A 13471-nucleotide genomic window follows, 5' to 3' on the forward strand; every position below is an offset into this window, starting at 1 on the left:
AACTCTCCTAGAAAATCTTGAAGATCTTTTCACCATGAAGACACTCTCATTGGTTTATTGGAGGAGAGAGCATAGTGGAGAAAGTGGGGCTCTCTATTCGGGTTGGCCTAGGTCCTGAAATGAGTTCCCCTTCTATATTAAAATTTCACCTAAGTTTTTCTCAAAAACTCCACAAAGTAAAATATATTCACCAATGCCCCTATGATCTTATGCGTGTGACCCAATAGGCCCATGTATCATTCTAATTAATAACTTGAGCGACCCAATAACAATTATTGACCAACCTTAGTAATTACCTATATCAACATATAGATCAATTAAGTGAAGATCAATTTAGCCCAATCGATAGGTTAAGTTCCAAGCCCATGGGGTGCCAAGCTACACCTCATGGTATAAAAGATACTGACTAGTGTTTGCAGTCTCTCATGTAACCTTTACCGTCGTTGGTTACTATATATGTATAATCCATCATCCGCATGAGAATATCAAATGACTTAGGGTATGGTTGATCATCAAACCCTAATCCATCAATTGATTAGTACTGATGTGTCACCACGCTCATTAGAGATCTCCTTTGCCAATGTCCTCACTACCTTGGCCTGGAATTATCTGCATCGTCTTTCGCGAGTCAATCTCCTCTTATACCGAGCATAAATAATCCCCAATTCACCACTCAATAATCTTCATGAGCTTCTTACTACATCAGAGCTATGAATTATTAGAATCCATGATTAGAGGCTCATAAGTCTTAGTCAAAATGTAGTCACCCACTCAGGAGATGTTCTTGTTGTCTTAGGTCAGTGGATCACTTATACAACTGTGGCATGAATCAAGCTGATTGATATTTAGGTATAATACCATTCAGGGATTAATAATGATCAATTCAATGAACTCTTTCTCCAAAGAGTACCCACTATTTGTCCTTCGTGTCACCACATGAATAGCCATATGATTGGCTACACTAATAATACAAGTAGGATATGCTAGTGCTTTTCTAACTAGATAATTCAATTTCCATCTCGACTATCTATTGAATAATAATATTTAAAATACATTTTTAAATACTAGTTGATGGGGGACCATATCGTCAACAATGCCACAGGACGTCAGCAACCCCTTCAAACTGCCCTAGTCGACGTCCGCAACCAAACTTCAAGTACACAACCTAGCTGCGGGTCGCACGTACTTATTTTCTATTTTCATACATGTTGTTTTCATTCGGAAGTGTTGGATGGCCCACCATGTTTGGGCCTCATCCATCATCTTCGTTCTTTCCATTTGCTGTACATGTGTGGAACCGTCTCGTGCCGAGATGACTTCTTTTCCCCCTTGGCCCACTCGGGCATTTCCTCCTATACCATATAAAGGGAGGCGTGCCCAAGGGGAAACCTTGGAGTTCATTTGAAAATTTTGGAAGTTATCCTCCTGTTGGGAGTTTCTTTACAGTTTTGTAGATAGATTGTGGGAGTGCCATCACCACCATCAGTTCCACTGACGTAGAGCCAACCCTCCGCCGAAAGAGCAATCGCCATCACGATCACCATCTCTCCACTTCTGCTGCCAGGACATTCTTGGAGCAGGGTCAAGAATTTGATTCTTGACTGTTGACGAGCAAGAAAATGTCAAGAACTCATCACCTTGACGACTTCTTGACGCCCTTGGCCGTCGCCATTGCAGCCACCACTGCCATCGCCGTTGCTGTCGTCATCACCATTGACGCCGCCGCTCCTGTAGCCAATGCCACGGCCCACCCCTGCTCGCCGTTGGTGCACGCCTGCTCAGACCTCACCACCTGCGCCCACCGTGCATGCTGCCGAATCGCTGTTACGTGCACCCACCTACACTCGCTGTTTGCGTGCCCGCGTGCACTCGCTAACCGCACGCCCCGTGTGCGCAACGCACTCGCTGTTACCCTCGCTGCATGCGCCAACCCTGTTCACCACCGCACACGTCCCACGCCCGCTGCAGCCCTTGCTGCTAGCTGATAAGCCTAAATATGCGTGTAAATATGTCGTTGATTCGGCGTTTAGACTTGTACAATAAAATTTATAAATACCCTTAATCACTAAATATAGAATATAGAGCAAGCAAGGAGTCAAACCACAGAGAGACAGCAAGCAAGAATTTTATTTTTAATGAATTAATTCAAGGCTGAATCAATTTTGCAATTAATAAACCTTAATTATACTTAATAATGTTTTTAATTAATCAAAATCAAGTAACAACTTAATTTTGGTTCTAAATATTTCGGTCAAAAAGCTCAAGATCTAGTCATTTCAATTATAAGATCAGATTAATTCGGATTATTAATTCCCAATTATTATAAAATTTTAAGACAGCTTTTATGAATTAAAATTGGGAATTTAATAATCAGGAAAGGGATTTTGAAATTGGAGTTCAAGATGGACAAACTTATGGCTGAAATTTTATTTTTCCAGTTTTTATATAATAAATTAAATTTCCAAACAATAAATGAAATCTGGAGAGAGAAACTAGACGAGTTAACCTAGAGAGAGAAAGTGAAGAATTGAAGGAAAATGTGAAATCTGACAAAAAAAAAATCTAAAAATACAGAATTGTTCCAAATGTATTTAAAACTAAAGATTAATAATCAGATCTTGAGTCAGACTGAAAATGCTATGCGAATTTCATTAAAGAAAACTTCTAGGGCATGTATTTTTCTCCCATGCCAAGGCGTTTTAGAATCTCTCAAGAAGAATTCTAAAATACAAATCAGAAACTTGCAAATTTGAGTGCAGAATCAAGAACTTCCAAAGCAACTCCTGTCTACTTCCTGGCCAAATCCTTGGGGAGAGCTTCAAAAAGTGAATTTATCCCTTTTCCAGACTTCTATTTAAAGATACAACCATCTGGATTGTAGAGGGAGAAAAGGCAAACATGTCCTGAAAATTTCAGCCCAATCGGACATCTAGATCTCAGGATATCAAGGTTTTACTGAGGATTAATTATGGCTGTTGGATCATTTATCTTTCTTTCAAAAAATGGAATTTTCTATTGGGTGGCATTTTTTTCTCGTTTTCCCCATCCTTGGATTGTGCGCTGCCACGTTTTTCCGCGCTTGAACGAGTCGCAATCATCGTGAAATGATTGTCTCGTTTGAATGGTCAAGAGAGAGCCACGTCATCCTGTTTTAATAAAAAAACATAAAAGACAAAATAACACTTTTCCTTTTCGTTATAATTAATAGTACGCAGTCAATTTCCGTGCGCATTTAATGCACGTGAAAAATTGACTGCGGCCTTCATTATTAAAATCCGCCATAATTCTTGTTTTATTTTATATTCAAGGCATGTCTGTCAGTTTCCGCGTGCATTAATTGCACGTGGCTAACCGACGGAATATTATTACTTAATCAATGCACGCGGAGATCAATTCTCCGCATGCATTTATTGCATGAAAAGTAAAGGTAAAAAATTAAAAATCGTTCTTTTCTCTCTCGCCGACCGTGCCACGCTGTCTGAAGAGCAATCATTCGCTCATTATGGGGTCGGAATTTGCGATGCCATAATGAACCAATAATGCTCTTTTTTTTCTTTCTTAATCTTATTAAATATTATTCATCCACTTATTCGCCCGCATTTTGGGCGAATGATGTGGATGCCACTTAACATATATATATATATATCTTGAAAACACTTTCTAAAATGCCATATAAATATAATATGTATTATTTAAATTAGAAAAAGTCATTTCTTGGCTAAATATTGGTCAGAAAATTATAAAAAATATATGGAAAAATTCCATAAAAATTAGGAAAGCTCTTACAAATCTTTAGCCAAGTATTTAAGGCCCTGTAAAAAATATTTCTTCAATGAAATGAGGTTAAATACCATGTAAAAAATGATAAAAATTAGAAATAATAGTAAAATCAAAGTGTAAGTCATTTATCTTCATTTTTAAATGATAACATGCAAATATAATGTAGAATTCATCAATTAATCTTGTTAATTGGCAAGTTATCACTAGCGCCGTCCGCATGTGCCGCAGAGCCTTACTGCCCGCAGTCCTAGCGAGTGCCACTGGTTCGCCGCGCGCAAGCACCCGCGTGCCTCAATCATCACGCGCACCCCATGCACGCCGTCGTGCCTGCCACAACGCCTCCACACGCTCGAAGATGCCTCTGCCACGGGCACACGCTACACCTGCCTCAGCGTACGCCTTCCCGTGGGGTCTCCCTCACCATGGACAATGGGTCTAACCCTGCCAGGTTGTGTCATCCCCTACCTTTATTTCGCAGTCAAATTATCTCTTACAGTGCCGTCAATTTGTGTTTCTCTGCCGAACTTAATTGAGACGACCAAAATAGGAGAAACAACCGCTGTCGAGAGGTAGGATTTCTTTGACAGAGAATGATTAGGTCCTCTTGTAGAGGATTTGGACGTCCTTGGGTATTAAATATACCCCTCGCCTTATATCGTCTGAAATTTTCCCAAAAAGGACGTTGGAAAGGTCTGAGTTTGACTAAGCCAATTGTGTGTCTTTAATTGATCATCGTAATAGCCAGTGCTGCTGCATATTATTCATTATATTTGCATGCATCAATCATTATATCTAACATCCATTAGCAAATATTGAACCATCATGTGTGTTGTAACACGATTCGAACAATCCAAGCATACTGTGATACATCACTAGTGATATCTATATTATGATCTCATCATAATTCACTATGTCATTGCACATATTCATGAACTTCATTATAAACATCACACTGGAATAATAAGGAACATAATATTTTGTTCAATGAACTTAAATAAAATATGTTGGTGTGATTTAGCTTGATGGCCACATAATATCCATCAATCCCAATCATAAAGAAATTTTACACTAACATTTCAGCCTATATAAAATTTATGTTTAAGAACATTTAGATGAAATTCACTTGATTTCAATTAGTTCAGTGTGGGAGACAAAAAGTTATATTAAAATGGAACCAAAATAACCATTCCTTAGTTATCTTGAATATCTAGAAGTGAAATATCAATAAAATGATAATGTGCACGAGAAGATTATTAATGAAATGTATGTAATCATTTGTTATGAAGAAGCATAATAAAAATATTGAGAAGAGAGTAAGTGTACTTTACTGATAGTAAAACTTAGAGACAAGTCATGAAAAAAAATATAGTTGTTAAGCGTCAATTATATTGTCACATATATCCTAATATTTGGTGAGCTCCATAGTTGTTTTTCCAAGTAAATTAAATACCCATCATCTATCTTGCATCTCTTCTTGTTATAATTTTTCAATGAGAGTGAAGGAGAGTGGGGGAAGGCACTATCTCTCGAGTTGGAGTTTCTTGTGAAGAACAAACTATCCATATTTGAAATATCTTGGAGGATTTATCTTGCTTCAAAACTTTTTCTGAGGTCTGTAACTTTGGAATTTGGAGGTAGATAACGTTGTATTCGTATTATAGTGAGATTTAATCATTCAAGAATATAGGTTCATCTTGGTCAATAAATAAGCCTCTCACACTAAAATATCGCAAAACTTATTTTTTCTAGATATATTGATAACATTGGACATATATTCATTTAGAGTTCCCTCTCCATTTTTGTAGCTTCTATTTTTTGGAAATAATTTATTTTATTAAAACATTTATAACATTTTAGAGAAAAAACAGTACAAAATGAACATTATGACCAATAGGTAATAAAACATATTAAAGATTGATACATTAATAAAACATAATAGTGGCGGATAGCATGGAGTGCTCGATGCAGGAGAGCTCACCCTCTCGCCTGATAGTTCATTAAGTTCCGCACCTCCACGATAACATCTGCGAACGGCGCAGTGGACTACACAATACACACTTCACATCGCTACGAGGGCTCCCCCAACTCCTGCTGGCACGAGTGACTATCTCCCAGCCTCACTAGGTAACACCTATGTACCTTTTTCTTTCCTGCAATATGGGCGTGGGCGAGTAGGGTCCTTGTGTAATTGGGACATGTAAGCTCGCTCCACGCCTAAAAATGATGAAAATTACTACATTTAATAAATAAACACCCCCTGGGTGGCATCCAGGGCAAGGATGTATCGGTCTACTGGCACAACCGTAAGGTTGGACATACCCGACACCGTGATTTTGCCAATTATATAAAAAGAATCTAAGGACCAATGATACACTAGGGCATTACCTTCCACTTTGCAGATGTATCTACTAAATGGATATACTTATAGACTGTTATTGTACTCAAATATACTGAGTATTCAATACCAAACGTGATGACAATTATAAAGTGTATATATGACATGGATTATACATTATTTTGTCCTAGTTCTGGCTGACATCTAAATACCTGTGAGGTACACTAGGAGGCTTGGACCCAGGCCAGACCCGAGTTTAAGAGACTTAATTCCCGTACATAAGTCACTTAGGCAGTGAAATAAATAAGTACAATACGGGACTATCTTTAACAATAACGAAATAAGCAACCTCAGTCCTTGGATCTTCCTTGACAGTCAGTGTAATGGCTTTAGCAAGACGAGAAGCCCCAATGACGTTTTCACTGAACAGTTGATGAACATTTAACATTAATAAACCCTAATTTGCAGTCGAATACCGAGGAATGATGATAACACCCAACCGTTATTAATTTACAGTTCAATTTTCAGGTCGCGGTAGGTGATGATCAGGAGGAGCCCATCGGTGAAATGCGGTGGATCATGTTCTTGAATTCCTGGAAATCCACGCGGCCGTCGCGGTTGGCGTCGACAGAGGAGATCATCTCGTTCACCCGGCCCATGCTCCTCCCCTCCGGAAACCCTAATTTCCGCAGCACGGATTGCAGCTCCCCGGCAGAGATGAATCCGTCGCCGTCCTCGTCGAACACGCGGAAAGCCTCTCTGAGATCGGACGGTTCAGCGTCTTCCCCGGCGTCAATCCCCGAGAAGACGGAGGATTCCATGGCGCCATCCATGGTGGCGAAATCATCGAAGTCCAGGCCGCCGTGACCGGGCTTGACGAAGGCCTCCATCGAAGTCTTCAGTTCCTGGGCTTCGGCGTCGAGTCCGAGGCGGCAGAGAACTTGGCCGAGCTCGGCCGGCGTGATCTCGCCGTCTCGGTTGCAGTCGAAGAGGTCGAAGACTTGGTGGAGCCGGACTGAGCGGCACTTCTCCGCGACCCTCTTTCCCATGGCCTCTTGGCGGAAGATGAACGAACCGGAGACGAGAAATCGACGCTCGGATATGGAAGAAGAGAAACTGGGAAGCCGCGCGGAGGTAATTGCTGCCACTTTGGAACTATAAATCATCAGAAATGCGTGTTCTTGATCGGTAGGCCGGTCAGTACTCGGTCGGTCGTCGTGACCGGGTCTGGCAACGCGCTCTTCGACTCTCGGCATTGACTGGTTAAGAACTTAAGAGAGAAGGAATTCTCTCTCAAGTGTCAGGAATAAAAATCTCCTTTTTCTTTTAATGGACTTGTCTTAGAAACAGTACTGATTATGGTTTACTTTTAATTTTAATTTTAAGCTGCACGAGATTTAGTCATACTTCAAGTAAAACAGAAAAAAAATCATCCAGATAATACATTTTTGGATAGGAACTTTATCGATCTTTCAATAACCAAAATATCCAATGTAGCACAAAGAAGATAACACGAGGGAGAGAAAAACGAGAGAAGTTACTGTGATAATGAGAGAATAGAGGCAATAGCCAGAGGATGGCGAAGGATCACTCACGAATGATCGCTGCTCATTAGGGGAATGATGTTGGGCTACAGTTTGGGAAGGTTTTTTATTATAAAAAAAAAGAATCTAGTTCAACCAACCATTTAAAACACCAAATGTCTCCTTTTGGGAGAGCTTCTTGATATTTTATTATGCCTAAATAAGTAGGAAAATAGCAATTCATAGTGAAGGAGAGGGATAATCAGGAGAGCGGGATTATGATCGGGTCAAGAAGAGGAGAGTGTTGAGGTTTTTGTGTTTTAATGTACATTAAATTAAAATAGTAATCATGACTTTATAAATTAATAAGTTCCTTGAAGTCAAAGGTTTTTAAAGGTTTTTGAATGCTTAAAAAAAATGTTTTAAAATATTAAGAGCTATTAATATAATTGTTAAAGAAATTGTTAAAATCTTCTGTATAATTAAAAATGCTATTTAAATATTCTGAAAATGTTTTTAAATGTTTTTAAAATGTTTTAAATAATATAAAGGGCGTTTTAGGTTTTAAAATGTCTTTAAAACATTGATTTATATTTTAAAATGTCAAAAATAATAAAGAAATTAAAAGAATTTTTATTGAATGAGAAATGGTTTTTTAATCACTTTTATTTATTTATTTTGGGTTATAAAGGGCCCAATAAGGCCTAAATGGGCGGAGCCCATTAGCCTTAGTGGCGGACCCGACGGGCGGACTTAACCAGTTAAGTCCGCGGTCGGGTCCGCAGTAGAAAGTTTAAATAAAGAAAAAGGACCCTGCTACGCGGGCAACCGGTTGCCCCAAAGGAATCTTGGGCAACCGGAACATGTGGAAAAAGAACTCCAAAAAAATATGGTTTATTTCATTTCTCCGGCGAAAATACGCTCGTCCGGCGATTCTCCAAGGCCTGGCAATTCTCCGACGAAACAACCCCCGCGTAGCGGTGTCCATAAATATATTGAACAACTATTTTACGGACTGGTGAACGAGACAAACCTTGAAAGTTTGAATCTCAAATTTGTCTTCGGAACTTTGGCGCAGCAAAGGATTTCTTCGATTACGGTGTAAAATGCCGCATGGTTTGTTTGTCTTCAATTTTGATTTTAAACCAGAACTACTCAAAGTTATCGAGAAATTTGGGGTTTGCGGTCATTCTGTGGTGTAAACGAAATTTATCCGCAGAATGACTCGTGATTTTGAGTAGTTCTGCGGTCATTCGATTACGGTGATTTCGTGACTTTGGCGCAGCAAAGGATTTCTTCGATTACGGTGTAAAACGCCGCATGGTTTGTTTGTCTTTGATTTTGATTTTAAACTAGAACTACTCAAATTTATCGAGAAATTTGGGGTTTGCGGTCATTCTGTGGTGTAAACGAAATTTAGCCGTAGAATGACTCGTGATTTTGCAGTCGTTCGAGTTCCAACCGCAAACCCCAAATTTATCCACAGAATGACTCGTGATTTTGAGTAGTTCTGGTTTTATCGATTTTGATTTTAAACCAGAACTATTTTTTGGTGTAAACGAAACTTGAGTTCCAACCGGAAACCCCAAATTTATCCTCAAACCCCAAAATTATCCACAGAACTACTCAAACGATGCGTGATTTTGTTTGTCTTTCAGGCGCAGACCCCAAAGATGAGGAATCTCTCCACATGATGACTCAAATTTATCGAGAAAAATTCCACTTCCAACCGCAAGAACGATTCCAAAGACTCGGATCTGTCCTCGATCTGCATGTTCGCAGCGGCCTCGTGCAAGCTTTTGTATGCAGGGATCAGCTTACGGTGATGCCGGAGTGGTGATTTCGTATGCCGAAGTGGTGATGCCGACAGTGATGTCGCCCTCGACGGTGTTGGAGAAGAAGGCGACGGCAGCGGTGACTGGTGGCGGGGCTTTCTGGAGGTTGGAGAATCACCGGGAAGAGAGAGAGAGAATATAGTAAAATGAAATGGGCGAGAGAGAGAGAGCGCGAAAGAAGCGCGCCAAAAAAAATTGGCCAACTGGTTGGTCCAATCCTGGGCCAACACGTAGTTTTTTTTCCACGTGTCCCGGTTGCCCAAGATTCGACGGGGGCAACCGGTTGCCCGCGTAGCGGTGTCCAAAGAAAAAAAAAAACGGGGCGGGCGGGATTCGAACCTGCAACCTCCGCCCTGGCAACGTGGCGCTTGATCAGTGCGCCACGTGTGCACTTTAGTATAGATATAAAATTTCTATATTTAACTCACTTCAGACCAGATAAATCGAATTAGGAAATTCGATTTATTCCAAAATCGTCCGACGGTTGACTTTCCAAAATTCATTTGTCATTTCTAAAAATCATATTTTTTCTGACTTTTGGAATTCCTATATTAAACCTAACTACTTTAATTAGCACTAATTACTATAATTAATTTTTAATTAAGGAAACTTTCTATAAAACTTTGAAAGATCATAAAAAATTAATTACAGCTCCTTTTGAGCTCGATTTTTTTTTTAAATTCTCAGAAAATTACAATCTACCCCTCTATCCCTATAAATACCCCTTCATAGAAAGGGTTGAGGCATCCACTTTGAAAACCATCTCTCTTGAGCTCCTCTTTGAAGAAGAAAGTGCTCCCTCTTGTGAAGTTCTTCCCCTGCAATCAGTGTGCTTGTGCTTCTCGACTCTCAAGGGAAGTTTTTCATTTTCATCATTCATTCATTTACTGAATAGGGTGATAGTTTCCTCTACAATCATTGAGTTAGTGGTGATTTTTATGAGATTTTGTGAAGGATAGTGAAGGGATTGATATTATTTTTGAAAGTGATTAAGAGGAATTGATTTGTTGATCTTGAAAGTACTTATGAGACAGGTTTTCAGAATTGATCTTGATATCACATTTGAATCTTAGTGTGTTTGATCATTCATACATCATTGAGAGCGGTGATTGACCTTTGATCAATCACAGGGAGCGGTATATCGTTTCTTCTACTAATATGAACAGGTGTTGAAGATCGAGAAGGCAGGCAGGTGACGTTGGTGGCACCAAGGACGTGACGGTGACGAGGGAAGTGGACGTACGAGGAAGAGCTCGTGACGGTCTACCCGAAGGCGATTCGGGGGTGAAGCTCGTGCACCCAAGGACGTGACGTACCATCGGAAGACTCCTCTGCAGAGGCAACTCGGTGAGTTGGGATAGGGTGCCTTACAAGGGAGGATCCTTAGTAAGGTTATCCTGAGTCCTAATTTGGACTCGAAGGGGGGGGGGCCTTGGATTGACTCGATCACTAGCGGATCGAGGAACCAAGTAAATCTTGTGTTTGAGAGAAAGAAGGTGAGCGACAATCCAAGGAATCTTAAAAGTAATTTAGGAAAATTAAAAGTAGATAAGCTAATTCACCCCCCCCTCTTAGCTTCCAACAGAGAGGATAGTCAAGGGAGAACTTACTATATGATTTCCCACCTTAACCTCCGTAGTTATCAGGCTTAAGTTGAAACTCGTCTGGGTCGGGCTACTGTTGCACCTTCTTCCATTCGACGGTTTGATGGCAGATCATATCACTAATCCCCCTATTATCAGTTAATGAGCAATCATCTGTTTGACTACGCGTATCCATTTAATTATGATAGTTGCTTCTATTCGTTATGATATCATTTATATATATCTCCCATGGAAGGTGAATCATGTCTGAAATTGTGAGTTGTGACCATGGACTAATAAGGTGGTCTAGTTGTTCAGTGCGACTGCAAAACATATTAATGAACTAGCTCATCCCTGTCTCAGTCACAAATCACATTTTAATCGACTGATCGTGTGGTTTGAGACAATCGCAAAACACAAACCAATGTTTTATGATTCTTACGGAAATTATAATTGATTCAAGACACTTCACCTTTCGATCTAATTTGCGAATTTTTGAGCCATAAAAAAGCAACCGTTCAGATAAAAATATACCGGCGACAACTAAGTTATGTCTACCAGAAGAAAATTTCTAAGTGCTTATCATTCTTGATCATCGTATAAAACGAAAATATGACGTGCTCTTTTACTTTTGGTTGCGCCGCTAACGTTCAGATGTATTTTCTAATATTTTTAGGCAAGAGCGTAATATGTTTCCGATATGACTTCAATATTTTTTCTCGTTAAACCTGTTCACGTAGGCCTGACACTGTACGAGGACTTGAAAGATCGGTATCCATACGACTCCTGGTAGTCCCTCGGTTTAAGAAGTTTGGCAATTTCCTCACGAGCATTACTCGTCGGGTCTTTTCGCTGAATTTGCTATTTGTAAGACGAAATTCGTTACTCTCGGTGCTCCTTGCTTCTTCAGTCTTTGAGTTTTTCACCGTCCTTGCATTATTCTGTGCCATTTCTTAAACTTGAGCGATCCAGCAGAAAGCAGCCCATATGGCTGGAGAAGACTTTTGTAGAATGTTCATACAGACAAACCAAAATGTATCCTCGGATACATCATAGTCTATAGGAAATGGGTGTCACCTGGTTCAGTAAGCGGTTGACTTCAGATTAAAGTCTGGTTCGGCCTAGAGAACCCCGCAACGCGAGGAGGCGGCAGGGTGTACGAAGCAACCATCCTCGGGGAAAGAGGTGCGCGCCCACCGCCGTGGACGTGGCGAGGAGGCCGCACCACCTGCGCTGCTGCCCTCTGAGCACGCTTCTTGCGAAGAAGAGGGACGACGATCGTCTCGTCTTTGCGCCCGCAGAGGATCCCCTCAACTCCCTTTTCAAGCCCGCCGAGCTGCGCTGCGATCTCCCCGTACACCATCCCGGAGAGCAGGCTGGCTACGCCCGTCTGGAGCACCGCCCCGACGAAAGCGGGCACGCCGAGCGAGTGCGAAATCCGCGCCAGGGGGAGCGGGGACACTCGGAAGACCCTCAAGAGGCACTTCACGTCCACGATTCTGCCCAGGCGCCGCCTGGCCAGTCGGGCGAACCCTTCAAGAGACCGCGGAAGGAGCGCCCCGGTCAGGAGCTTGAGCAGGTACGCCACGTCGTAGAAGCCTTGGAACGTCACCCACAAGGGTTTGGGCCCCCGCGTCCACCGCTTGCTCCGTCGCAGAAGCCCCGCGAAGTCCTCCGAGTCAACGCCTTCCTCTCTCGTCCTCACAAAGTCTATCCCGATGTGCTTCAGCAGATTTATCGCCGGCGGCCATCGCAGATCCGACGGGGACAACAAATCAAAGTCCCGGAAGTTGATCTCCCAAGTGCGACTCCGGCCGTGCGCGTCGAAGAAGGAGAGCCCAAGCTGGATGATCTTCGTGCCGTTCACGTTGCGCCGGTCGTCTTCGTAGAGCTCGTGAGAGCCGGCCGAGGAGGAGATGTGGCGGACGAAGCCGGCGAACTTGGTGTCCACGGCCACGAAGCGGGACTCCCCCAGCGCCTGCATCATGAGAGGGAATTCTTGGTGTAGGTTACTCGCCCAGACCCCTCGCGCTTTGGCACCCGCCATCTCTCTCGCTTTCTCCTCGAAGCGCTGTCTAGGCTAGTCTCTCTTTTTCCTTCCCAAATGGCAAAGCGAGGTCTCTCGCCGTTATTTGCAAGCGACGACAAGCCCTTATTTGTACGGGGGACAACCGAATAAAACCGTCTGTTTCGGAGTTGCGATATGCGTGGAAGCGGCTGACCCGGGCATTCTGGAACGAAGACGACGACGAGATTTCGGAATATCCACCCCCATACTCCGTCGTGCCCGCCCGTTCTTCTCGGGCTTCCCCGCGAAACCCGTTCTTTGTATTTGCAAGTATGCGCGCTGCTCAAATGGAATATCAAAGGAATGCCGTTGGGCCAGAGTTTGGACGGCAGAACGAAGTAGGAACC

At 41.9% G+C, this 13471-nt stretch overlaps 1 protein-coding gene and 1 pseudogene across 1 annotated transcript; both read right to left on the reverse strand.

The window, feature by feature from the left end:
• Positions 1-6531: 6531 nt before the first annotated feature.
• Positions 6532-7396, reverse strand: LOC144707636 (putative calcium-binding protein CML43 pseudogene; annotated as a pseudogene).
• A 4655-nt stretch (positions 7397-12051) lies between these two features.
• Positions 12052-13201, reverse strand: LOC144716486 (putative CCR4-associated factor 1 homolog 8). The gene has a single exon (XM_078591610.1). It carries the CDS (start codon positions 13101-13103, stop codon positions 12156-12158), a length of 948 nt encoding a protein of 315 aa, XP_078447736.1. The 5' UTR covers positions 13104-13201; the 3' UTR covers positions 12052-12155.
• Positions 13202-13471: the final 270 nt, after the last annotated feature.

The sequence above is a fragment of the Wolffia australiana genome, chromosome 1 (assembly GCF_029677425.1).
Source record: "Wolffia australiana isolate 7733 chromosome 1, ASM2967742v1".
NCBI classification, from domain to species: Eukaryota; Viridiplantae; Streptophyta; class Magnoliopsida; order Alismatales; family Araceae; genus Wolffia; species Wolffia australiana.

Bases quoted from the DNA above. Each gene is read 5' to 3' on its own strand.
- LOC144716486 (XM_078591610.1), bottom strand. From the start codon at position 13,103: ATGGCGGGTGCCAAAGCGCGAGGGGTCTGGGCGAGTAACCTACACCAA.